The 27,070-nt window shown below is 41.3% G+C and overlaps 1 protein-coding gene across 1 annotated transcript in view; it reads right to left on the reverse strand.

Moving 5' to 3' along the window:
* The window catches only part of LOC107093830 (neural-cadherin-like), a 501,663-nt gene that overhangs the window by 112,759 nt on the left and 361,834 nt on the right, over nt 1-27,070 (reverse strand). Inside the window, exons 29-32 of the mRNA XM_015389130.1 lie at nt 23,723-23,846; nt 18,429-18,609; nt 10,397-10,563; nt 642-906 (exon numbers count right to left, since the gene is read on the reverse strand). Of these exons, the coding sequence (XP_015244616.1) occupies nt 642-906; nt 10,397-10,563; nt 18,429-18,609; nt 23,723-23,846 (737 nt within the window). The remainder of the gene's footprint in view (nt 1-641; nt 907-10,396; nt 10,564-18,428; nt 18,610-23,722; nt 23,847-27,070) is intronic.

Here is a 27,070-nt window from a genome sequence, read left to right on the forward strand (position 1 = left end):
TGTATGACAGTGTGATGCAGTGTGATACACTGTGATACAGTTTGACTCACAGTGTAATACAGTGTGACAAAGTATGACACAATGTGCAACAGTGTGACACTGTGTGCCACAGTCTGAAATAGTGTGACACTGTGACACAGTGTGGCTGTATGACAGTGTGATGCAGTGTGACATAATTTGACACATTTTGTGGCAGTGTGACAGTGTGAGACAGTGTGAGACAGTGTGACAAAGTGTGGAACAGTGTGACACAGAGTGACGGAGAGTGACACAATGTAACAGTGTGAAACAAAGTGACCTAGCGTGACAGAGTCTGGTACAGCGTGACACATTGTGAAACATTGTGATGTGTGATGGGTGGATGACCTTTCTAACCAGGTCTGCAGGCGCAACCAGAATAGAAAACATCCTGATGAGGAGCTTTGATTAAAACGTGTTGGCAGAGATGCACTGTGATGGAACAGATCCACGTGTTTCTGGTGACAACAGCTAAAAAAATTCCCCAAGTTGACTGAGAGAAATTTTCATTTTGTTTTTATAAATGAATCAAAACAAAATCTCTCATGGCCTTTGATCCAAACACCTGTGGTGTGGAAGCATCAGGGCAGACACCCAGCCAGCTGCATGCAGTTCCCACCCACCTTGGAAGCTCTTGTTGATTTCAGAGGGGAAGGAGTTTCCCAACATCACGGCAGTGGAGTTGATGATGATTTCTCGGCTTCTGCCCTGTGATCCAGTCACCTCCCGTTTCCCTCCACCACCATCCAGCCGTAACGTCATCATGTTGTCATGTCTGTCCAAAAAGACCTCGTGCCACTCCCCGTTGTCAAGGCGATAGCTGGGCAGGGTTAAGTTGTAGTGTCCGTCACCAAGGTTGTAGAAAACACAAAGAAGGCCTTGAAAGATCTGGAGATGGAAAAAAGACATAAATATGGAGATGGAGAAAACAGCCACCTCACAAGAAAGACGAATAAAACTGAAGTAAGATACTCATGGCGCATTCAAACATGTTTTCACTGATTTACATGCAAAGTCTATGGTGGACACGTGAGGTTTAAAGACATCTGAAAATTACTTTTTCCAACTTAACACAGCAAATAAAAGCAAGCCATTCTCTCGACTCCATCTGTCTTTTTGCATTAGAGATTTTGCATTAGAGATATCTACAAAATTCAATTCAGTTTATTTCTATAGCGCCAATTCACAACACATGTCATCTCAAGGCACTTTAAAGTTCACCAGAGCATCCAGTCAGATTGATTCAAACTTTTCCATCTAAGGAAAACCAGTTGATTGCATCGACTCGTTGACTTGAAGGCAATCCCTCACACTAAGCATGCTTGTAGTGACAGTGGAGAGGAAAAACTCCCTTTAAACAGGAAGAAATCTCCATCAGAACCAAACTAAGTGTTAGCGGCCATAAGTGTTCTTCTGCTTTTTAGAAACAGGACTACACTGAAAAACATTCTACATATTTCTAACTTCATTTGAAGTAAATGTTGAGTGGCTAAGAGTTATTAGGGACCGAGGCTCAGTGGCACACATCAAAAAGACATAAAGCCCCCCTTGGTCTGAGAAGGATTACAGTAGATCGATGAGGTCATTTAGGCATTTTTTTTTTTTACATCTCTAGGAACTTGTTGCTCTTATTAAAGATATGCAATATACATACAGACTCCACTGTAAGGAGAAAATATGCCACAGAAAGATGTGAAGAAAAGTATAGTGGATAAGGGAATTAGAGAGAGAAATGAATGAACACATTTATTTAAACAAACTGCACCCAGAACCTGATATAAAAACAGATCCACTTTTTCTTGATTTATTTTAATGCTAACGCCTTCGTCTCATTCATTCAGCTGGGAGGGCTGGGAGTCCAGGAGGGGCGAGGAGAGAGTAGGATAGAGAGGGAATATGTCCGAAGGCTGTTTTGAGAAAGGGTGGTGGGTTGGTCGTCCTCATTTCAATTTCAAACTGATCCTCCAAGTGTCCCACTGAGCATAATTTCCTCCCCTCCATCTTCGTCTGCCGCTGCTACCACGTAAACAGAGAGCAGAGACGAGAGGGGCGGGGAACTGAGACAAAGGAGGAAAGATATGAAGGAGATGTGGGAGGTTACCATTAACTTCACCACTTCTGCTCAGCATTATAAAGAGAAATCAGGGTTCTGAAGGAAGACCTTCAGAAACAGAAATATTTAGCCTAATTTCGTAACCAAATAATGTCCATATCTTTGCTGTTTTTCTGCCTCCTAATTCATTTGTTAACAATTCCCCACTTTGTCTTTCAGCAAAGGAGTGTTAGACGGCTCCAAAGTTGTTTGGCATTGGATCGAGGCTCATTCCAAGGCTCTATTATGAGCTAATAATTACGTTCACATTCCACCAGGGCAGAGCTTTGTAACAAGGCTTGCTCACAGCCACCTGATTTAACCTCAATTAAAGCCGAACGGTGCGATTTGACTCCCGCTTTGCTCCCTTGGTGGCAAGTAAGGGAAGGTAGTGAATGTTTTGACAAGTTTCTACAGGAGCAGCTCCAACTATGTCTGTGGGAAGGTGTGCAGCCTTTTTTTGCACTCAGCAGTTACACAGAAGGGAAGAGAGTAATCCCTCAGGGCCCAACTGACACCTGCTCATGTTTATCTATTTATAGAAATAGCCAAAACACAGTCACACGGTCTTTCATCCACACGTCTTTCAAATGGGGCTTTAACATTTCTAAAACATGTTTCAAAAATTATTTTTTACAAATACAATTTGTTTTATAGATGTGTAAACAAATCAAATGAGATTTAAAATTTCACCTGACATGTCCGACCCTGCCGGAGCAATGCAACAGCAGGTGTTCATTTTTAGCCACGCCCCCTAATGGCATCAATGACATAAATGGAAACTATAGGCTCAGACCTTTCCAAAGAGGGGTTGGAGGTAATTGTGCGACCATTTCAGGTGATGTAACTGGAATGCATTACATAAGCTTGCTCTATTATTCTTATTCTTTATTCAGTTGGGTGATATTATTGGTAAATGTCAATAAAATAACAGCCAAATCTTAGCCTCATGCAGAAGGTCTCAAATAATCTAAATCAGCATATTTGTCTGACCAGATTACCTTTTATGAGTGAAAAATACATTTTTGCACATTTGGCATTGTGTCACACTGCCCACTAAAACCTTTGTGGAAAAAACATGCTTTATCTTATTCAGTCCAACTTTGCTTGACTTATAGTCAAGATGTGGATCTATAGAGTCTGAGTGTTCATCCAGAGTTCCAGATGGGGTTACTTAGACTTAGACAGATTTTATTTGTCATTTTGCTTACACAAGTGTAAAACAAAAAGAAATTTGTTTGAAACAGCTGTCTGGACAATTTTATCTTTTTCATGGTGGTTTGCAGCGTTTTCTTGGAGAAAAATTTGGTTAAAGCTCAATATATATATATATATATTTTTTTTGTTTAATCACCTATAAATCATAGTGACATTTTAAACAGTGGTTTCATCTGAAAAATATTCCTCAATGCCTTTCTGTCACACAGAAACATACAACAATATTCATGTGCTTGTGTTTTCAATAAACCTTGTTAAACTTTTTATCCTGCCTCCGTGTGTGTTCTGCATATTGGGCTTACTCTGTAACCCATCATGACAAAGTATACTTTAGTAAACTTAAAAATGTCCCAATTTAGTTCGAAGAAGTATTACTTTAGTAATAATTCAAGTACACTAAAAGTACATTGTTCGGTATACTTTCTAAGCTTATACTTATACTTAAGTATTCTTAATAGAATTTACTTCAAGTATACTACAATTTGCTAATGCTGGGATTTTAAGGCCTAATTTAAAGATGTGTATAACTTTAATTCCTTCCAACCAGCAAATGTTGCAAACACGCTCGTCTGTTCGTGTTCTGTAATGTCTGCCAGCCAGCTGGAGTTCCAGTCACCAAGAAGTAATTTCTCAGCTCCGTCATGGAACTGCTAGGATCAACTACAGAGCTCCATCTCCCCTCACCTCAACCTGCTATAGTTAGCATCACAGTGACGTCACACATCAGAGTGCGAGCCTAGTGATGATTTCTGCCATCTTAGGAGGGGTAAACAATCTTAGAAGGCGTCCGCTGACCTGTGTCTGCCAGGAGGTAGGACCAAAAAACAGTCCTTCTAGGGCTAAATTTAAACCGCTTTTTAAAAGCAATCCTTAAACCTCTACAGAGCATTCACACTCTATCTTTTGTTTACAATATTTTCTTGGATTTTGATTAAATAAAGATAGTCTCTGCTTCCTCCTTTGCCGAAAAAGTGGTCAAGTCAGGAAACTTTCCCATCTCCTGATTTTCAGACTTAATAATTCAATGACAATGCCCAGAGATGGGGGATCTGGAGTCAATAAGTCATCTCTATGTCATGTATTTGTTCTGCCCAGCTACTAAAGCCGGTGAGTCAAATCTGCACAATCAATTAACCAGTGTTTAGATTGGACGATTCTGAAATCTCGTTTCAGAATGTTAAAGCGCAGCTCCAGTTTAGGACATTTGATTTCCCTAACAATTATTTAATGGTTTAGGCCTTAACAGGGGTAACCAGTACTTATTTGGCTCAGGATACAAGCGTGTTTTTTTAAATAATAATAATAACAATAATTTAACTTTTACACTTTTTCTACACTTTTACTTACGCTGGAGAAATTTACTTCTGCATTTAACCCATCCCATTGGGGAGCAGTGGGCTGCCACTCTGCAGCGCTTGGTGAGCAGTGTGGCGTTAAGAGTCTTGCTCAGGGACCCAGAGTGGAGGCTGTGGGGATTTTGCACCCTTCTCAGACAACAAGCACAGTTCTCTAACCACTAGGCCAACATTACCCATAACTTTATCTTTTCTGCACTTTTTCTGCAAAAACACCAGACAGACACAACTTTGCCAAGCAACAGGCAGTGGATCAGGAGTCATTTCAGTACCTTGTTGCTACAGCAGCGAGTTAAGTCTAAAGAGATGTAAGTTTTCTACAAATGGGTTGATTGGATCAAGGCTGGCTCATATCAGAAATTAGGGGAACCACACCAAAGTCCGACAGGTAGTGAGCCAAGACAACCTCAAAAAGTGGGTCTTGGTTTGTTTGTTTGAGAGTATGTTCACACCTGCACATGCTACGATATGACCAAGGAAGGGACATCTGATGTGAAAACAGCATTAACCTAATAACAGTAATAAAGAGTTCTTTAATCTCTTTCATCTCATAACTAATCAAGGTGAAAAACTGGGATTGCATCAGCAGTACCCCAAACCAGTGTCAACAGAACTATCGCTTAATGGATAAGGTAGAAGATGGTGAATTCATAACGGCTAAAAGACTGTAATTTATTTGTCATTTTTACCTCTAGGAGCTCACATTTGCTGCTGTGCTGCTACCTACCGCTAACAAAGAGTCTGAGTAATCAGGTGTTCATAAGGCAAGCTGTTCTCTGAAAACAGCATCTGCCAAACTCTACAGGCATTTTTCTATTCCACGAAGTTCAACTGACCTGCAGAGTGGGGCACTGACAAGTTTGGTCAAGTATTTCATTCTTACATGCAGAAAGCCTTGTAAAAATAAATGAGCTCAGCAGTGTGACCTTTACCAAGCAGCAAAATGACAGAGCAGCATTTTAATGCCTTATCCTAATCAGAGAATGTCGGGTTACACGCTGTCCCTGTGACTTTGAAGAAATCTAAATGGCACTACCTGGGTAAGAAAGAATAGGATGCTCCCAACCTTTCCTCAAAGGAGATGACAATTTATTAAATCTTCTTAACTGAGGCACTGGAAGTGATAACGGGAGAAAACCTACAGCTCACATTTACATTTCAGACAGTTTTACAATATGATGGCAAGTTTGATTTTACACCTAGCATGGACATGGTGAACATTATGATGGGATACCAAGCCCCCATGATAAACTCCATATAAGAGCCCTTTTCAAATGGGGGAATAAACAAACCAGTATGAGGTGTCTATGTACCTTCATCACATTATTAATACATAATACTGATATTTTTTAAAGATCCACTTCTGGATGAAGCGGGACACGACGAACACCAGTTAACTATTAGTAACTATCTTAGCACATCAGATATCCTGTTTCAGTGTGACAGAAAAGCAGAAGTAATCTGAATGGGGGCAAAAAGTTTTCTCCCACCGGTAAACAGTGTCTATATCTCCAATATTTAATTTCTATTCAGTTCAGTCTATTTATACATCGTCAATTCACAACCAGTCATCTGAAGGCTCATGGAGCAGCTAGATTCTTATGAATATTAAAAATAGAGAGATCATAAAGTAGCAGCCATTGAAAATGGCTCTTCCCAATCAAAAGCCAGCCGAATGGCAGCCCACTTCCCTGCAACTCCAAGTGATATTCAATTCAACTTCCAGGCACTGGAGTGACCCCCTCTTGCATATTTTTTACTCTGACTGCACCCTTTCACTAAATTACAGGGTTGACCAGGAGATGAGACTTCTCTTTAGATCATAATGTACATAGATCATGACAGAAAGAATATTTTAGTTCAAAGATTGATATTTAAAAGGGAATTTTAGGGGACCAGGCAAGGGCCCATCAAGGAAATTGAGGAAATTTTCAATGGCTACTACTGTATCTCTCCTATCCTGGCTTCTCTTCATTGGGTTCCTGTTAAATCCAGAATAGAATTTAAAATCCTCCTTCTCACATTTAAAGCATGATTGTTCCTTATGTTCCAAAAAGAGAACCCCAGTCAGCCTTGGCAGTCTGGTTCTGCTGGAGGTTTCCTCTCCACTGTCGCTACAAGCATGCTTAATGTGAGGGATTGTTAAAGAGTCAATGAGTTGATGCAATCAACTGGTTTTTGAATCAATTTGACTTGATGATCTGGTGAACTGTAAAGTGCCTTGATATGACATTTGTTGTGAATTGGCGCTATAGAAATAAACTGAATTGAATTGAATTAAAGGAACTTTTAGAGACAATTCATTTAATTAATGTGACATGAAAACTGGCATGTGTTAAGTTCAGGCTATGTTTCATGTTTGCATATTACAGGCTAGATTTATACAGTAAATCTGCAGAGCTTAAAAAAAAATCCTCTAATTGAAAGCTTCATTCATGTTTAGTCAAACAGTCAGATGCCCCCCAATAAGCTGAAAGTAAATCTAGGCAAGACTAACTGCCACTAATTCCTCCTTCTGATTAAAAGCTAACTGAGAATGCCGTAGCCCTCCCAGCATTATGCTGATACTCCTAGCAGAGACCAAGGCAGAATAACGTGTCTCACTGCAGGGGAGCTATTTCATAAGAGTCACATATCCCCACGCTCTCTGCACCAAGGAATAAATGCACTTTATGTAGTGGATAAACGATGTGAACCTGCTCCCCATGTGGCCGTGCTGAGGAAGCAGCGTGACATTTAAGAGGAAGTGTAGAAACGGATGAATCGAAGGAAGAAACAGATGGGTGACAGACGGGAACGGTGGGAGAGGTTGGACTCTAATGGAGGCTGCGATATGGATCCTGTAATCATCATCAGTTAGACACTGAAGTTTGATCAATACATGCATGCACAGTGTGGGGTGGCAAACAGGAGCGGCTTCCGGGAAGCAAGAGAGGTGTCACGTGACCCGAGACAGTAAGTCAAGTGGAGATGCATGAAGAGCAATGAAGGAAGAAGTGTGAACAGAACATCCAGTAGAGGAGTGGGTGTAATGAAGCCCAGAGGAAAAGAAAAACAACAAGTGTTTTAATGCATTCAGATCTGAGAGTGATTTCAACCACTATCCTACTGCTGGAGAGTCTATTTCATTTTGGTTACCTTGTCTTTCTAGTCAGAAGACCTGCAGCAATAATAATGACTAACAATCATGATGATGTGGAGGAATACATGCAGGCTGTTTAAATACCTCAACCGATGATAACCGGTTACATAGGTTTAACCCTTTTTAAATCTGAGGACTAGGAACGATTTGCATCCATTACTGCTCAAAGCTACATCATTTCTTAAAAAGCAGAACTTCTAGAGGTGTGCAGACAGCAAGGCTTTTTTGTTGTTGTTTTTTTTCTAAAATCAAATGAATCTAACAGCCGCCTCCCTCCAAGGATGGCTGTTTCACAAAAATTCACAAGAACACGAGTACTTTAGTTCCTGAGAGAACACAGGAAAGAGCGGACTCTGGGAGATGGGGGGGCACGCAGCAAAAATATGGGTCGATTGGAACAGAAGCGTACTGATGACCTCACCACACGCTCAGCTCGTCTGGAGCTGCATTTCACCTCCTGTTATTCATAGTCTCTAGATAATAATAAATTCTGACTTTTTCATTTAGTGGGGGAAAAATAATTACCACAGTTAAAAACTCGGTACTTCCCACACGGCTATGGAGAGAGAGGACTGCTGCAGACGGGCTAACGTTAGCTCTAGCAGCTGTAGATGGGCTAATATTAGCCCTGGCTGCTGCGGAATGGCTAGCGTTAGCTCTGGCAGCTGCAGACGGGCTAACCCATTGCTCACACTGGCTCCGGTGCGGTTACCGAGCCGACGGAGACCGCAACTCCCGCACACCCCCTCTCATACCGCCCTTTTGACTACGGTGCGGTGCGGCTCCGCGGCTCCGGCAACAGGTCCGGAGATTTAACAGAAGTTCACTTGAGTTCACGTAACTTCACGCGATAACACGGCCCAAATAAAGGATTTTTGCGAGAGCTTGTTGCGGAGGGCTCCGGCACGCCGCAAGGATAGCTTTCTTGCGGAATTTTCTGCAGCGCCGGAGTGTCTCGGTAACCGCAGCTGGACAGCTCAGCAGCCGGTGAGAGAGGTTTACGTCTTTTTAATGACTTGGAATCACTGCGGCGCCGCACCCACCGCACCGCAACGGTAAGACCGGAGTCGGTGTGAGCCTGGGGTAATGTTAGCCCTGTTTGCTACAGATGGGCTAACGTTAGCCCTGGCTGCTGCAGACCGACTAAAGTTAGCCCTGGCTGCTGCAGACGGGCTAACGTTAGCCCCTCCATCACTAAATAGAGCGGGGACAATATAGTGGACTTTATAGTGAACTCAGTTGACTGACGTTTCAGACTGATGATCACTACTTTATGTTGGTTACGTAACTCCTCTTCCACTGTGCGGTGCCTGCGCCATCTTCGTTATTAGTAGCCGCAGTCGTGTAGCGACAGCCTATGGCAACAGCAGGCCGCTGTGACAGAAAATCCCATAATGCTTTGCCAAGAGAACTCTCTGCACAAAGCATTTTGGGATTTATCTGCCTCTTCTGAGGCCTTTTTTTTCTTCTCATACACTTCGTAGACACTTTTTCTCTTATGACCCTCGGCAATTTTCAAAGAACCGCGGTGAGAAAGGTGAGCTTCAATGACTGTCTGAAACCATAGCTCACCACAGATATACGCCTCAAAGTGCGCATGCTCAGAAAAGATAGCTAACGGGTTGAGCACATAGGACGGCCTTATGTAAACATGTCTGCATAATGATTGAAAATTAGGAGGACCACTTATTGAGATGATCCACCCAAAAATAAAATATCATCCTCTTAGTATCCTTTTTTGCTTTTATTCTGCTTTTATTTTTCTTCTATTTAAATGTTTATTAAATTTGAAGCACTTTTAATTGTCCTTGTCATGAATTGTGCTATAGAAATAAACTAGCCTTGCTTTTAAGTGTCAATACATCAGAAGATTGAGATTGATCTAACATAAATTGAGTTTTTTTTCCCCTTCTTTAATCATGAGGGAAATAATAAATAAAACCTGTCCAGCAATGGTTATCTTAGCTTTTCCTCCTTGAAAAAGTGCTGCTATAAAGTTAACTACATCGGTGGAAACAAAGTCTTCTCAATGTTTTAACCAAGGTAAAATAAGAAGTTAGTACTTAAGTAAATGTGATTATTTCATGTTGGATCCATCCAGTTGTAAGGCTATGGTTCAACCATCTTATTAAAAACTGCCTATAAAACAGATAAATACTTGCCTCTGTGACAGTTTAGCTATAGAGCTCCATGCATATCTTTTCTGTTGCACAGACACATACAGATAAAGAAGGAGCCAGTTTAGCAAACACACAGCAGGAGCTCATCAGATATACACCTGCTATCTTTTTGTCTGCATATATTGCTATGATTTTCCAAGAAGAACCCGGCGCCTGTGTTACATGATCAGATTACTACTGAGAGCTTTGTGGCTCTAAAGCATTGAACTCACCATTCAAAGGGCTTTGATCAAGAACATCACGGATAATGTTCCATGCAGTATAAAGAAAAAAGCTGTCCTCTGTCACATCAAGACTGAAGGAAGAATACGTCTCTCCTTTAGTGAAAATTGCTAATTATATTTTAATCCGAAGGCAAACATCCCTATATGTGGTTGCACAGCCAACTCACCTCTAGTCGCAGGTATTCACTCTGGTCCCTCGACACCAAACTGATGATGATGCTGCTGTGTTTACGAGTTCGAACTAGGACTTGGATCCATGTTCTGCGGGCAGGCAGGGAAGACGGCAGCTTGTAATGCACATGACTGTGGCCGTCGAAGGAAAACTCTGGAACCTCTGGAATACAAATTAGCTCATATTAAACAAATGCTGAAGGCAAGGCAAGTTTACTCAGATAGCACATTTAAAAAGCGAGATAATTCAAAAACTGTCAGTGAAAAAGTAAAAGAAACAAAACAGGGAACGATGCTGCAATGGAAAAAAAGGTAATTAAATATTTACTGAGCATGAATAAATGAAGATTATAAAAATGAGTAATTAAAATGATTGACAAGAAAGTAAGACTACATAGTTAAATAGCACATTTAACAGCCATTATCTTGTTAATTTGGATTTAACCTCTTGGTGAACCCTCACCTTAAAGTGGTGGAGGGGTTTCAGTGCCTGAATGATCCCACAGGATATGTTGTCAGGAATTAAAGCCCCTTGTAGGGTTTCCCACTGCACACAGCCCTTTGTCTGAGTCTGCTGTGGTCAAACTCAGACCTGTGTTAAAAAAGCCCCTAAAAATACAGTAAAATCATGGATGTGATGTCGCCTGGTACGGCAGAGCAGGAACCAGACCTCAGGTTGTTTTTTTGTTGACAAGCACCTTGTGGTCAAGTTCCTTCTCATTGGACACAGCCCAGCCAAAAGGAGCAGTGGTGTCAAGTACACACATTTGTTTATTAATTAAAAGTATAGATACTGCAGTTTAAAAACATTCTGGTAAAAGTTGAAGTATCAACTTGACCTAGAAGTGAAAAAGTATGTGTTCCAGCTGCCACTATATGAATTGAAAGCTCAATTTTTTGACTATTTTGAAAAATTCTTTGAGTTAGGACCAAGGATGAGGGAGGTCTTGTTGCTCTTCGTCTCCATCTCAATATACGCTCTCGCCTGTGTCCGAACTTTAAGACATTTCAAAATCTTTTTCTGCCATTGTAGCATAGAATAGACGATTCCCATTTGCAGTTTCAAGAACACCCACTGGCTTCTGATGATTTCCTTTAGCTAACCAATGAGTGTTTGCGTTATATGACTCATCCAATGACACTAGTTTTCAATAGATGTGGATGGAGCTAATGATCTGCATTGAATGGCGCACATGACGGGAAATAAACATTTATGTTTATAAATAATTAGAAACATAAAGCCGAAGCCAAGAGTAGCGAAAAACTTTGTTTTGAAAATGTAAGGAATAGAAAGTACAGATACTTGTGTGAAACTGTAATGAGTAGAAGTCAGAAGTAGGAAGAAAAATAATTAAAGGAGTAAAGTATAGATACCTAAAAAGGGTACTTAAGTGCAGTAACAAAGTATTCGTACTTCGTTACTTGACACCTCTGAAAAGGAGTTATCCCCCAGTGGGCCCACCACCTGCATGGGGAACTATGAGGGACAGGTGCAAAGAGGATATGGCAGCAGTCCATCAGAGGCCTTTTCCACCTGATCCATAGGTACTATGCTTAAACCGGCTCTGGGGATGTGAAATGTCACCTTGCTGGGGGAGAAGGAGCCTAATGGGGACGTGGAGTGGGACCGGCAAGAACTAGTCGGGCTCGCTTCCACACAAAGCCTGAGCTCTAGAGCCCAGCTCCTTCAGAGAGGTTTGACTCCTCTACTCTGGAGAGGCCTGCGTGGAGAGGCGGAGGGTGGGTCGGTCATTTTGTCTTAGCTCATCCACCTTAAAGGAATAGTACACCCAAAACATGATTAGATTTCATTTTTTACTCACCCCCATGCTGAACAACACTCTGGAGTACTTTTTTGATATCTCAAATGCATCTGGAGATCTGGGAGGCTTCTTGCTGTCTGCTGACATTCAAATAATGGAGGTCTATGGAGCCCGAGGCAGAAAGGTCCATAAAAGTCCACAAAAAAAGGTGTCAATATTCCTCCATACTGCTCGTCCAATGTATTCCAAGTGTCCTGAGTGGGTAGCGTCCATAATTTACTCAAAACGAAGTCATTTAGAATGTTTTGAGAGCATAAACAGTAGTGTATAGGACTTCCTAAACGCGCGCGCATGCGAGTTCACGAGTCTACGGAAACCGCGGCAGACCAAACCAGATGAAAGTGCGCATTCAGCGTCTGCCCTGCCGATAATGCAAGCGTAGAAGAAGAAATGTGCTGTTTACCTGTGCAAAGAAAGAAACAACGAAAGAAAAATGTCTGAGGACTTGATTGTTGAGGAAGAGCATGAGTTCTTTGCCGAGCTGAATGCGCACTTTCATCTGGTTTGGTCTGCCGCGGTTTCCGTAGACTCGTGAACAGTGTGGGATTTGGTCTTGCTCAGGGACCCAGAGTGGCAGTCCATTGGAGCGGGGCTTGAACTCAGAACTTCAGGATTCCAAGCAGAATGCCCCAACAACTAGGACGCCACTCGCCAAAGCAGGCATTAGCGTGAATGGTCTTGCCTAAGGATCCACACTTGCAGCTAATCCGCCAGCTGGGATACAAACCCAGGCTTCCTGTTTGCAGGACAGTGACTTACCACTTGAGCTGTCTAACTAGTTTACGCTGGAGAAGCCTGTGGAGAGAGGCCGAGGGTATATAGGTGGGTATACTACTGTTTCTTTAGGTTTAAGGGTAAGGGACTGGTTAGTGGTAAGTTTTTACTTCACAGCACATGGGGAAATTTTGGAAGTTCTTGCTTCGGCCTGACATGAACCATGTACGTCAGTTTCCGATGCGGAGGGGACTTGACCAAGCCTAAATGTGACGAGTTGGGAGTGAGACTGTACAGTATATAGCGCCCCTCCACAGTAACACTTGGTGGGACATGATTGGAACAACCAGACCTCAACCTCTGAACACATGTGGTGTTTTCACCAGGTCACAAATTGTCCACAATGGAAACCATATTCAGACATGCAGACTTATTTTACTTCCAGCAGATGGAAAGCTTGTCTCAGCCCGAGGCAGGCTGTGGACATGGAGTCTGAGAGGACCGTGCTGTCTACCTCTAATGTCAATGTGGGTGCCTGTAGCTTTGGCCATGGAGGACACCTTGATGAAAACTTGCAATAAGGGATCATGTCAAGCTGAAGAGGGGGTCCTATCAAACCTACCAAACTCCTGAGGCAGCATGAAGGTATTGTGAGGCCAAGCATGCCGCTGCCAAGTTGGTCGCAGAGGCAAAAACACAGGGCTGTGATGAACGTGGAGAGACCATGGAGAAGGGCTATCCATCAGCCTCAAAGCAATTCTGGCATCTCTCGTTAACAAGACACAGAGATATTGGAATCGCTTCTCTTGAGACAGAGACACACTCTACCCATTTGTACGTGGGATTTGTAAAGGCTGTTAAATTAAGGCTATCCTCTTTTGTGCAATAATCTCTTGTTGATTGGAAAGTATTGCAATTAAGAAATGAACAATTATGACAGTGATTATGAAACCAGCAAAAATTACGGATAGGAATAAATCTCCAAAGAAAGACTCTGACTCCTGAAGTTGAATCACTGCCGAAGAGTCTGAACCTGATGAGCCAGAAAACAAAAGCTTCCTTTGCTTTTGCCTTTGTCCAAATAAAAGCCAGATAAACAACACGTCTCTCTTCCAAAGAGCCTCTTACTGGTTGCCAAAACTCAGTCATGTGACCTGCTTGGGTGAATAACAAAACAAGTCATCCCATGAATAGCAGGAGTGATTAATTGCTGTTTATCATTCATCTATTCATCTTTTTGCTCATTAAATCATTGGATGTTTGACGCTTGCCACCGGTGGCTCAAGAAGCTGTTCACATTGATAATAAAGAGTCCTTATTGGCTAACGTCTAGAAACAGAACAAGGCTGTATGAATATAGGGTTTGGATTCGGGTGATATTTCTATGACAACAATGTGTTTTCTATACTGTTACTGGTTCTACGGCGTGTGAGAAAAGTCCTGTCAATTAGTGTCAGTCTGAGGCAGAGGAGGAGGACGGAGACGCCTGGCACAGTGTGCTGCGGTCAGCAGAAAGCGTTGGTACACTCCTCAAAATGGGACATGTGGGGTGACTGGCCAGGATCATTAAACAGCTCAGCTCATTGCAACGGGCCTCTCCAACTGCTGCCGTCAAGCCAACGCCTCCACAGCCATGCAGCTAGAATGGGCAAGCTCACAAGTCCAGAAGGGTCCTAAATGTGGGAGCTGCCAGGATGCCGCCTGGTTCTCTGAGAGCAACACAGCAGCAGCAGGTAGGGAGAAGCAACTGGCCGCTGATCTGCTCAGTGGAAGCCATGGGGGAAGAAAATGGAGGCCATGATGTCAAAAAGGGAACTGAATAGATTTCAATCTTCTGGTATAAAAAAAAAAAACAATAAAAAAAGACAGTTGATAGCATTTTTCAAGTATATTATACAGTAAAATACACAAACATTACTCTTGTTTAATTTAAATGAGATTGTAGTTTATATCATTGTCGTATGTAATTCACTTTCTGCTTATCAATAGGATGGAAAATGGGTCACTCCTCACAAACGTTCCCCATCGTTTTTAATAAAAGAGACACCAATGTATGCTTTGGACCAAGAGTTACTGAATGTTTGAAACGTAGTTAGTAATAGTTTGTATTTTCTTGTATTTTAGGAACAATTCAGGAAAAATACAAACACACACACAATCATTCACACCAAACATTCAGAAGCACAAAGCTCTAAAATAAAGATCTAGTTAGAATTCACACAATATAAAGCTTATCACACACGTGAAGACATGGTTATAAAAGGATTCAAATGTTTAGAAAATGTTGAGAAACCTACATAAACAGAGTTCATAGAGCAGATGGTGGGCTGTACCAATCAAAAGGTAAATAATGGTAAATAAAAATTTTCTAAATTCTGTTTGACTTCTGGGAAAACAGCAAACATTTAAACTAAAACTGGGGTCTAAAACTACACAAGAAGTTAATCTCAATCATTTATGATTTTTTGATAATCAGGATAATTCTAACTAATACACTAAATATACATATTAACCCGTGAAATTGTCATCTCGAGGCTGAGTGACTCAAAACTGATGTTGGTTCTGAAACAGTATCGAAGATTAAACCTGCAAAAACTGATATAGACAAGATCAATTGGTTGGAGATCAGTAGATATAGTCTTTTACTTACAATAATTGATTGATTCAGACATTGCAAAGGATATGTCATTTTAGTGGTAAGAAAATTAGTGTTGCACCGAAACCGATTCCAGTATCGGGCGGGGCCCTGATACTAAAATGGCGGTATCGGCGTGTGCCGACAAATAGGGCACCAATACCATTATGAGAGCCAAATGTTTATTCAACTATTGTCACCCATTCCAGGTAGGCAATAAAAAGTAAAAAGTTCTGATGGATTCACTTTAGTCATAGTCTTAAGTCTTTTTCCTGATTCACAAAGGTAGGCAGCAGCTTTTACAAAGCCATGATGGCAATTATTTTACATCCAAATAGTCTACAGTTCTTCATATATACACACATTCATTTCAAACATATGGTTTCCCCCCCGGGTACAACAGACCTGCACCGTGCCCCATACGCACACTTAAGGCAGCAACTTCTCATCAACTTTTCACTAACTAACATTAATTTCTTAAAACACAAAACAGAACAGTATTAGTATTAGTATTATTTATTTTCAATTTCCAATACTTTCAATCTTGTAGCCTCGAACATCGGTTGTGCTTTCTGTTTTTCATGGGACTTCAGCATACAGTGCACCTCGCCACTGTGTCATTATTCCTCACCATGGCCGGTTCTAGACAGGGGCCAACGGGGGCCAGAAATTCTAATGATGATATGCGCTGGAACAGACGTGGTTACTGATAGGTCCTTTTGAAATACTTCATTCTTTTTTATTATTTTTTTTTATTTTATTTATTTATTTTTACAAATTCTGATTTACTAATTATTCAAAAACAGTAAGGCAATAGCTTCAGTGGTACTGAGATAGGATCCCAGTTTTCATCTGCTAAATGTTTTAGTTTTTTCCATAAACAATAAAAAAAATCCTCTAATTTTTACAGATAAATTTAACAGTTTTTCTTGAGTTCAAATTAAAAATTTATAGAAAACAGTAGTTTTAACTTAAATTAAGTCAAACATATGTAAAATTCCCAAATTATAAATGTATATTGACCTCATAAGAAATAGAATTTTTATTGAACATAATTGAAAAGAATTTTCACTTCATGCAGCTCTCTTTATATATTTGAATCTCTTGCCCTGATTATTTATTTCATGCTTTTCCGTGCCCCCATGAAAACACGCTGGCCCCCTGGTACACTTGGTCTAGATCCGCCACTGTTCCTCACCTTCACTAGATGTGGATATACTTTAGTAAATTCTGTTGTAAAATTAGTCCTATATTTTTGTTTTTTACTTGAGGAATCAACCCCAGCCGTTTCACAGGATGCACAGCTTTGAGTGGTAACTAGGTGACTGCCAGAGAGTAACGGGAAACTTATTGGGCTGATCCAATCAGCTCTCTGACAACCAGTCGCCTGGAACGCTGGTTGAACAGAGCATCACTTTGGACAGATACGCTGCACAGGTTTCACAAGTAACCTCCTCCTGACACTCCTCTCTCTCTTATTGTCTGCGCAATCGAAGTAGTTCTAATCCTCACATGATGCACGGATTATTGCCTGCCCGCTCTCACTTGCCTTAAAAAACACCACCTCACAGAGTGTAAAATCCGGGATAGTTTATCCGACTCGCGGGCATCAGTTAACAACTATCTATATCAATGAGTCTCCTGGATCTTCCGGGAGACTTGGGATGTCTGGTATCGGAATCAGTCAATACTGCACAGCCGGGTATCGGATATCTGTATAGGGGCCAAAAAGGGCATGGGCGCAACACTAAACAGAATGTAAATGAGAGGTAAGAGAAAGCTAAGGGTAAAGCGAGAGGCCTGAATATTGAAATGGCTCAACTGGAAAATGAACGTAGAGTTTTAGCATGCAAGGATAAGCCAGATATTGAATTTTCCTTCTGAAATACAGTAGTCCCAGTTTCAAAGTCCCCCTTCAGGTCGACTAGCCGAATGGCCCTCAGCTTCCAGCCAACTTCCAGCCGGTGGAGTAGCCCCCCCTTTCTGCTGGGAGCCTCCATGTTTACTTTAACTACTTCAATTTATTGGAATAAAGGGTATCTCTGGTATACAGCTTGGCTAAGGGGTGTGGCCTTAATGACATCATCATCTCAGGGATTATATTACCAAGATGGACCTGTTGGTTTCCAGTCAAGGACCAGTCAAGGACCTATCATGGAAACAGAGGACCTTTTATGCCACTACAACTGAAACACTGATTACAATTTAGTTTGATTTAAAATCATTAGATACAATTGAATTGAATCTTTGTTCTTACAGTTAGATCTGTACTGTGTCAAATTGAAACTGAATGTCAGTGATACTGGATTTGGAATAGCAGAAGATGGTATCATCCGCATACAGTCGAATATAAAAGGGAGTTTGTTGATAAAAAATGTATATTATAGGGCACCAAGTTAGGATCCCTGTGGCAAACCAGTACTGTAAAAAAATACATTATATATATATTCAGAAACTAGAGGGTGTTAGCTTTCAAATAATGTAGGGTACATGTAATTTGGGTTTACAGTTCCTAAGTTATTTGCTTTTCCAGTTGGGCATGCAAAATAGGCGAGGATTTCCCAAAATGAGGTGGTTAAATCAAGTGGATATGCCCTTAATTTTAGTAGGTAAATTAGATCAAATTCACTTGAAATAACACAATGCAATTGTGTTTTCTTATTTTAAGTGTAAATTGTCTTGTTCTATTGGCAAAATGTTTCTTTCACCTCCTCAACTCAAGAACAAATGCACTTATTTTAAGAAAATATGACTTATCTAGATTTCGATTTTTTTTTTATAGTGTAGCTGTGATGTTCTGTTACAGGATCCCCGACCGGACAGTTAGAAAAACTGTCCTTGAAAGATCTGGCTTACCTTCCTCACACTGGTGTCCCGTGTATCCGGCCACGCACTGGCAGCTGAAGGAGCCCCACTCACCATGGCAGCGACCTCGATGGCCACAGGACGGGTAGCCCATGTTGACACAGCTGCTATCAGTGGTAAGGCAGCCCGGAGAGCTGGACTGCCAGTCAGCTGGGGAGCCCAGATCATACAGCTGAACGGAGGAGATAGAGGTGAGGAAAGGAGGGAGATAATAAGACGGGAGAGGGCGAAGAAAGAGGAACCAGGGAGAGAAGAAGAAGAGGGAAGAGTTCATTACAAAGAAAAGATAGAGGAGGGGAAGATGGTTAAAAAGGCAGCAAAGCTGATGTTTGATGGTGGGAAAAGGAAGAAGCTAGCAGTAACTGAGCAAGGTTATGAACAGGAGACACAAATCCTCAGCAACAACAAAGTGAGGGCGGTTCGAGGAGCAAACAGAACCAAGATCCAAGCAGCTCTGTGGCTTCAGGGGGAGAAGAAGTTCTTTAAAGCAGTAAAGTCAAACAGAGTTAAGGGAAAAACCGAAGAAGGAACTTTAAAGAGTGCCGAAGGACATAGGCTGAGGGTACTCTCCTCATTTCCATCTTCATATTTGCTCTGTTTACGCTTCCACTACGACTCTCTCTGTCTGTCTACTCAGCCAGTGATAAAACTGAACACAGGACCGGTCCTCTGATGGAAACCCTCCATGACCGGCTGCACTGACTGCTGAAAGGAGCTCTGAATACTTAAACATGGCTCCCTGAACTATTATGCATTCTGCACAGCCTTTTGTGCTGCAGACAAGATGCAGAAATTCAAAAGACTTTGAGGTGACTGGATGAAGCTGTCAGGAAGCTACTGACCGTTGAAAAGCTGCATTCGATGATCCCCCCTCTTAAATTCAATTCAATTCAGTTTATTTCGATAGCGCCAATTCACAACACATCTCATCTCAGTGCACTTTACAGTTCACCAGATCATCCAATCAGATTGATTCAAAGTTTTCTGGAAAACCAGTTGATTGCATCCACTCATTGACTCAAATACAATCCCTCACACTAAGCATGCTTGTAGCGACAGTGGAGAGGAAAAACTCTGTTTTAACAGGAAGAAACCTCCAGCAGATCCAGGCTCAGTGTGAGCGGCCATCTGCTGAGGCCGACTGGAGTTCAAGGAAACATAAACAGAAACAGTCTCCAGTAAAGCATATCCAATTAAACTTTCTCTTAATTAAAACCCTATAATTGGTTGAACAGTATGTAATAATTTCATATTTAAAGTACTTTCAAAAGTTTATATTTGGGCAAAAATGGCCGGTCCCAGAGTTAGTGATCGCAATGTTATTTTACTGATTAAAGCTGAAGTCTGTAAGTTTTTAAAAATCACTTTTTTGTCATATTGGCTAAAACTGTCCCTATGCCCAGACAGCAGTACATGTGATATGTAACCTGTGAAAAAAACTGCTTCAATTGGTCCTGCATACTGCCTGTATTTCAATCTGGAAAGAATAATTCGGGACGAGTCAAAACAACCAATCACAGCCAGAGGAGCGTCTGATGGAGTGTCAATCACCCCCCCCCCTCACCGCTTAACCTGCCGCAGCGCCCGGCTGCCGCAGTCAGGAGGACGCGCGTGGAAGTCATGGCGGAGCGACAGCCACCAGCGAAAGAGAAACTGCCCTTACTGCCCCTGCCGACAACTGCTTACACGGCAAACTTCTGTATAACCAGCATCTTATATCTAGCTGCTTGGAGGTGAGTGTTATCGCTCTTACTGGTTCACACTCCATGCCGCGTACGCTGCTTGGACGCTTCTGGTCGCAATGCGAGAGGGGTGGAGCTTGGAGGTGGGGCATGAGTGAAGCAGAGAGGGTGGGGGAGTGGCGTGAAACCTGTTTTTCTTCAAATTTTCAGTCGAAGTCTGCTCTCTTCTCAATGTTACAGACTGCAGCTTTAATGCTAAATTCATTAAATCACAGATGAGATGATGATCCATTGATCATTCCTTGCCAATCAGACTTCTCCTTTAAAGCTTGTGATTCAGATGAAACCTTCTGCAGTTCAGACAAATATAAACTTTCAGTCGCTCAAGTCTGAGTTTGATCAAATGTCACATTCACATTTCCATGTCACATTGAACATGTGACATGGAAACATGTTTTCAGTGCAGGTCAAACTCTCCTTTGCTGAGAAATGCTCCAATCCAACCTCCGAGCAGGTTGCTCTCAGAAAGCCATTACCCCAACTGCTGGAAGTGCAAAGTTCTAGTCTAAAAATGGAGAGAGAAATCTGCAAACAGCAGAAATCTAAATGTGAGGCTGAGAGGAGACAGACGATCTGGGAAATGACAGGATGAGGATGGAGAGATTTAAAAGCACACAATGGTGAATGACAGCCTGAGGGGAGAATAGAAGCATAATTATAAAAGACAGGAAAAATAAAAACCGTTTTTTCCCCTTCGCTTAGACTTCTGCCTCAGAGCAGCTCCCCCCTCCCCCGCTGCTTACTGCTCCTGTATTTAAAGGGTTTAATGGAGCTGCTGGTGCTGCAAGGATAAAAAAAAAAACAGGTATATGCCAATATCCATGTGAACTACCTTTATCTCTTCACAGAGGCTCGCATCCCTGTTTGAAACCGCTGATGTTGCCATGGCAATTGAAGTGAAACGTTGACACATTGAGTAAAAAATAAAAGCGCTCCAAAGGAAGGAGCATGAAAACCCAGAAACATACAATGCTGACGCCTGTCCATCAATGTTATTAATCATCGCTACGCCTACCCTTCCCTCTCTCATGAGGTTTATTATCGTTTCGTCCGCCCACATAAATCAGACAGATTTCTCTCATTAGCAGCCAGGGTTTGATCAGACCCTCGCTGGATTTCAGGCTGAGCTAAATCATGCTACCTCTCTATACCACAATTATAGGGTTTTCTTTGTGTCCCTCTTGGATTTTTAAAAAAGAATCTAAAAATGTTTAAGTTGGAGCAAATATAACCTGAGATCAAACAAAATATAATGGTTTCATTGATCAAAGTAACTGTGAATAATAGACTGAATGGCCATTAAGGACTCGTAATCACTGACAATAACCTTCACTGAATTAAAGTCATCTTTTCTTATTAAAGGAGCATGGTAGCCTGTCCTAAACCTTCAAATAATTGTGCTAGGCAAAATAAGGGTTTAGAAACGCGGCTGGTGTCGTAGATAAAAGGAGCAAAGCTTTAGTTCAGTAGCTTTTGAAGAGGTTTTCCCCATTCTGGCCATCAGCTGAAATGACACCAGTGTTGTGCACATACTGGGAGAAGGAAAAGCACCACTGCTGCTCCGACGGCACAGGTGTTTAGTTCAGAGACTTAATGGCCCAATCCCAAACCGGCCACTAAACATGAACCCTGTATGTTCCCTCTGAGTGTCCGCTACATTTAGGGCCGTCCCAAACCCCATAGTGGGTAAGGGGAGTGGAGCGTCCAGCTATAGCGAGTCTCTATCAGAGCTGGCACACTGGAATGTGGCAGCGGGTGTAATGGCGACCTAATGGCAAAGGAAACGCGTTCCTCCTTATGTAAGTTCTGCTGCATCTTCATCTCACAGACACAAGATCATAAGTTAGGTATATGGAAAACAATTCATTCCAAAATGGAAGGTCCTCTCTGAGATGTTTTTATCTGACTGCAGAGATTTGTTTTAAGAAAGGGGGGAATGTCTGATTTTATGTCCCCCTGCGCCACAGAGCTACAGATACGCACATTGGGCGTCAATGTGTTGCCATAGCAACGACTCCTTTACTTTTCCGTTGGAGGAAAGGAGGCGTCCCATTCTCTTCAATAAAGGCTCCTTCCACAGTTGCATGTAGACTTCATTGGGAGTGACACTGATATTTAAGTCTCAGTGCTTAGGGGACGGTTTGGGATTCAGTAGACGTCTCGGAGGTAGGATAGTTATATAAAAAAAAAAAACTATTCTGAGCAGTTTTGTGCTCATACTTTGTTCTAATATTTTTAGATGTTTTAGCCATTTAATGAGGTCACACAGAACCAGGCCCGGACTGGGAACGATTATCGGCCCTGGCATGTTTCCATCTACACCGGCCAACTTACACCCCCCTTCCAAAAATAAATAAATAAATAAATAATTTGAAGCACAGTCAAACACGTGCGTCTCAAATATGAAACACAATATGAATACAAATTGTGGATTAACCGATCTATCTTCAACCATCACCAACACTTCTATAATGCGGCTTTACTGGCTTTGGTTGTTGGGTTTGGTTATTTTTACTCATAGGCGGCCATCCTAATCTGCCAGCTAGGGAAACATCCCAACCTGGCAACAATGCAGGTAAGATGGGAAAATTTAGCGCTTAGATGCAAAACCCCTTCATGCACAACAACATATTTTTGCAAAAATAGTCGAACATAAATTCACCAAATATAAGAGAATCGTAGTTTGGTTTTAGAGAGTATTTCAGTTTTATTTTATTTTAGTTTGTTGCAAGGATTTTACAGTTTGAAGGAGTAGAAAATGACACCATATGCCAACCGTCACAAGGATGTGCATAACAAGGAAGGGCTATATATACTGCATGCATCATTTAGGTAGTTAACATTGGATTACTTCTTGAGCTCTTTGAGTTATTTACTGTCACAGGTAGGAGCTTTGGCCAGTATGATTTAAGGAGGGCCGTCCATCGCACGCTAAAAGCCTCAAAATGGTAAATCACACTATAACTGATTCTATTTCTGATTCACTAAAATATTTAAATTCAAAATGCAAAAAAGAGCATCAGATAAACAAGAGAGCAAATTCTCTGTCTCAGAAGCTAATTTCTTATGCTGTGTTTTCTCCTAACCAGACTTCAGTGCAATTGAAGAACCAACATTTAGCTTTAAAGTGAGCAGATGAAATCCCAGCCTCATGCTAACCGGCTTCTGCAGCAGAAAAAGCTGATTCTGTCACCATGTGAAGTCTGCAGGTTCACACACAGGTTTCCTACCAGAGCCCTCTGCTAATGCACAAATGATTTGGTTCAGACAGGCTTGCGTTTGGATTTTCACGGCCAAGCAGTAGTGCAAAGGCTGATATTTCATTTCACCGTCAGAGAGCAGGTCTGTAGCATCTGAAAAGACTTTGAGGTTCCAGTTAAAAGTTTAGAAAATGCTCTGACATGGCACCAGGGCACTGGGAATGTGGGAAGGTGTTATTAATGCTGTTATCAGCTGGAGTGCAGGTGTGAGTTTGATGTTTAAGTGCTTGCTTTGGTTGTTTGAGGGTGAGAGAGTGTGATTGGACGGCCAACTGTACGTTACCTTGCTGTCCACAATGAGGTTACGGATGCAGCCGGTGAAGTGTTTGTGCTGAAGCTGAGGATAGATGAAGGGGATGTCCTCATTCACACCTCCAAGCTGGAGCACTTGACTCATGTTTAGGTGTCTAAGAAACCAACAGAGACACAGAGAAGCATCAGCAGTGAAACGGGAACAAGCATGAAGAATTTCAGGCCAAAGTGGACGAGACATTCAAACATGTTAAACCGAAAGGTCTCTGGTAGTCAAAACTTAGAGAAATAAACCTGCAACCTGAAACATTTCTGTTTATTCATCTTTCACACTACTCATTTTCTCAATACGTATGAGCACTGATAATCGTCAGTCAGTATCTGGTGGTATTAATCTGTTTGAAAGTAAAATGTTTTCTTCATTAATTCACTCAGAGCAGAGACAGAAAGTTTCCAGAAGTCTGAATCTGATCCACACTTCCCAAAACAAGATGGTTGGTTGTTGTTAGAAAAATGTAAATGTCATCATTTTATTTATATTAACTTACAGGCATTAGGCCTGCTAGGAATGTTCTGCGTTGTTTTAACTTCAAACGGGGAGAGCAAATGCTTCTCCCAGGGACTGTCTTATCCAGCTATGCTGCTGCAGACGACTGATCATCAGCCACAATAAAACTACACAAGGAACTGTCATGCTTTATTCAATTCAGTTTATTTCTATAGCGCCAATTCACAACACATGATGTCATCTCAAGGCACTCTACAGTTCAACTAGATCATACAGTCAGATTGATTCAAAGTTTTCTATCTAAGGAAAACCAATTGATTGCATCAAATCATTGACTCTTCAGCAATCCCTCACACTAAGCATGCTTGTAGTGACAGTGGAGAGGAAAAACTCCCTTTTAATGGGAAGAAACCTCCAGCAGAACCAGGCTCAGTGTGAGCGACCATCTGCTGAGGCCGACTGGGATTCAACTGTGTTTGTGTTGGTTAATTTCTAGGACAATAAAGGGGTTATTATCATTTAACCATAATACTTACCCAAATTAGCCAATTTATGAGAGTTTAGTAAGAGGTGAAAAATTTTGCCAAAAATAAAACTTGTGATTGTATTAAACCAATATTGCAATTGTAATTCAATTTTCTTTTGCAATAACCCAAATCATGTAAATGTTTCATGACAAAGTTTTAGTTTCACGTCTCATCACGTCTCTCTACAGAGAAGCAGTGGCACGTAGCAATACTAGAGTATCTTAAAGAGACAGTACACAATTACAACTGTTACAGTACCAAGATAACTGCAGAACTTTAAACTGGTCTCCACCTAGGAGCGATCAGGAGACAAGACAAACACCTCTCAATCCACTGGCCGCCAGGAACGATGACATAAACCTTGGAATAAACCAAACTAATGAAACCAACAAACAAACAGGCATCAAACAAACAATGATCTGGAATAGATAGCCGGGCTGAGCCGAATATAAAAGAACACACCCTGGATAAGGAACAATCAGGAACCGGGCAGGTGGGGGGGATAAATGAAATGAATAATTAAGGCCAGCTATCAGGGCAGATCATGACAGTGGGGCTTGAACTCAGAACCTCCGGATTCCAAACCCAATGCCCTAACTACTAGGTTACATCCGCCTCTAGGCCACACTCCCCTGCTCCTCTCTTAATGTCTTTGTGGTTCTAAACTCACTTTAGTCATATTAATACTAGCTAAAAGGTCAGAGAGATAAATTTAGCTACTTACTCTTTTTGAATGCAAAATGACCAAGATTGATTGCCTCTGCAATTTGAAAATTGTGCTTTATTAAATTGTGATTATATTGCAACTGCAATTAATTGCCCAAGCAGACTAACACCAGAGTACAGCTCTGAAAGCTTCTTTTACCTGCCGCCCCTGATACACCTGAACATATAAGAGGTAAATATGTTCCGATTTTACGAGGGGCATTCACCCACTTCTAGTTGTTTGATCTAGCTGAAATTTTGGGCAATTATTAATATTTCTATAGATTAAGTGGCAAATTACAGCTGTGAAATAATTGTGTTTTCGGGTTTAAAGTTGTTTGAAATATGCTGGTGAATAGTCATTCAGGTCATAGTTATTCCAAAAAAGTAAAAAAAAAAACAATCCACTGGACTTTGTTTCCAAGTTTAAAGACGTTTTTTCTTCCCCACTGGTTCAATTTGCATGATTTCTAGGCCAGAACAAGTTTTTGGGCTACTATATAAAGCTTCAAACTCAACGCTATTTCTGACATTTTGAATTGAAAAAGCTTCCTGGATGGAAGACAAATTATTTTAGAAAGTTGTTTGAACTGAGTCAATTGTGAAATTAAGCCTGTTGAGTGTCTGGCAGTGATCTGGTTTTTGTGTTTGAAAGGACACAGAGCACAAGAGACTTTTGATGAAAATAACTTATGGTAATGATGCTCCATCATAGGGCCTTAAAAGGCCATAAAAAACCGAATCACTGCTCGATACTCAACAGGCTCCATTTCAGACTTGGCTCAGTTCAAACACCAGTAAATCAGAAACCACATTTACTTCAGAGCTCAAATTTACCACTTAATCTATAGAAATATAAATACTTGCACATACAAATTTCATCTAGATCAAACAAGAGGAAGTTGATCAGAGGAATTACTTATTGAACGTCCCTCATATATTAAGGAAGAGCTCGTCCCTCCTTTGCCTCAGAGTTGATCCAATCAACACTGAGTAAAGATGCTTTGTCTGAACATAAGCATTTGGCACATTTCTAACCTTTGACCGATCGATCCTAATGAGCTATTTATTGAACTGTTATGGCTGTGATGTACTACTTTATGTTAAATCTGACATAGAATGGTACAAGAGATTGTGATATTGCAGGAGTCGTCTTTAGGCAGCTCAGTGTGACACTGCGTAACAGCGCTGCCTGTCAGCGATGTGCAAACTTCCCTACATGTAGACAGAGCAGCCCTTTTCAAACTCAACTCAGCAGTTAACTCTTTAAATTGACTCATTAGTTTAAAACCAGGAGAAGACACTTAAATGATCTCTTTTACAAATAGGGATCCAAATTGAGTGTGACTTGACTCTCTACTGCACAATCCCATGCTTTCTAGTGTTGCTCCTATATATTTATGTGCAGAAAAACAATAAGCACTTCAAATAAAAAAATCGACTCATGCAAAATGCTATGTAGTGATAAAAAAGTATTCAACTATTCACCCTAGTTCAATAAACGGAGATTGATGGATTTCACTCAGTTGGCTCTTTATTCATTATATCTTTGCAAAGAGAGAACAGTTCATCATACGGTAAAGTATTCAGCCCCATTCTGACTGAGCAGCATGTGTTCCGCCTTACTTACAACAATGGA

This window comes from Cyprinodon variegatus, unplaced genomic scaffold (assembly GCF_000732505.1).
Source record: "Cyprinodon variegatus isolate N-32 unplaced genomic scaffold, C_variegatus-1.0 Scaffold448, whole genome shotgun sequence".
Taxonomy (NCBI): Eukaryota; Metazoa; Chordata; class Actinopteri; order Cyprinodontiformes; family Cyprinodontidae; genus Cyprinodon; species Cyprinodon variegatus.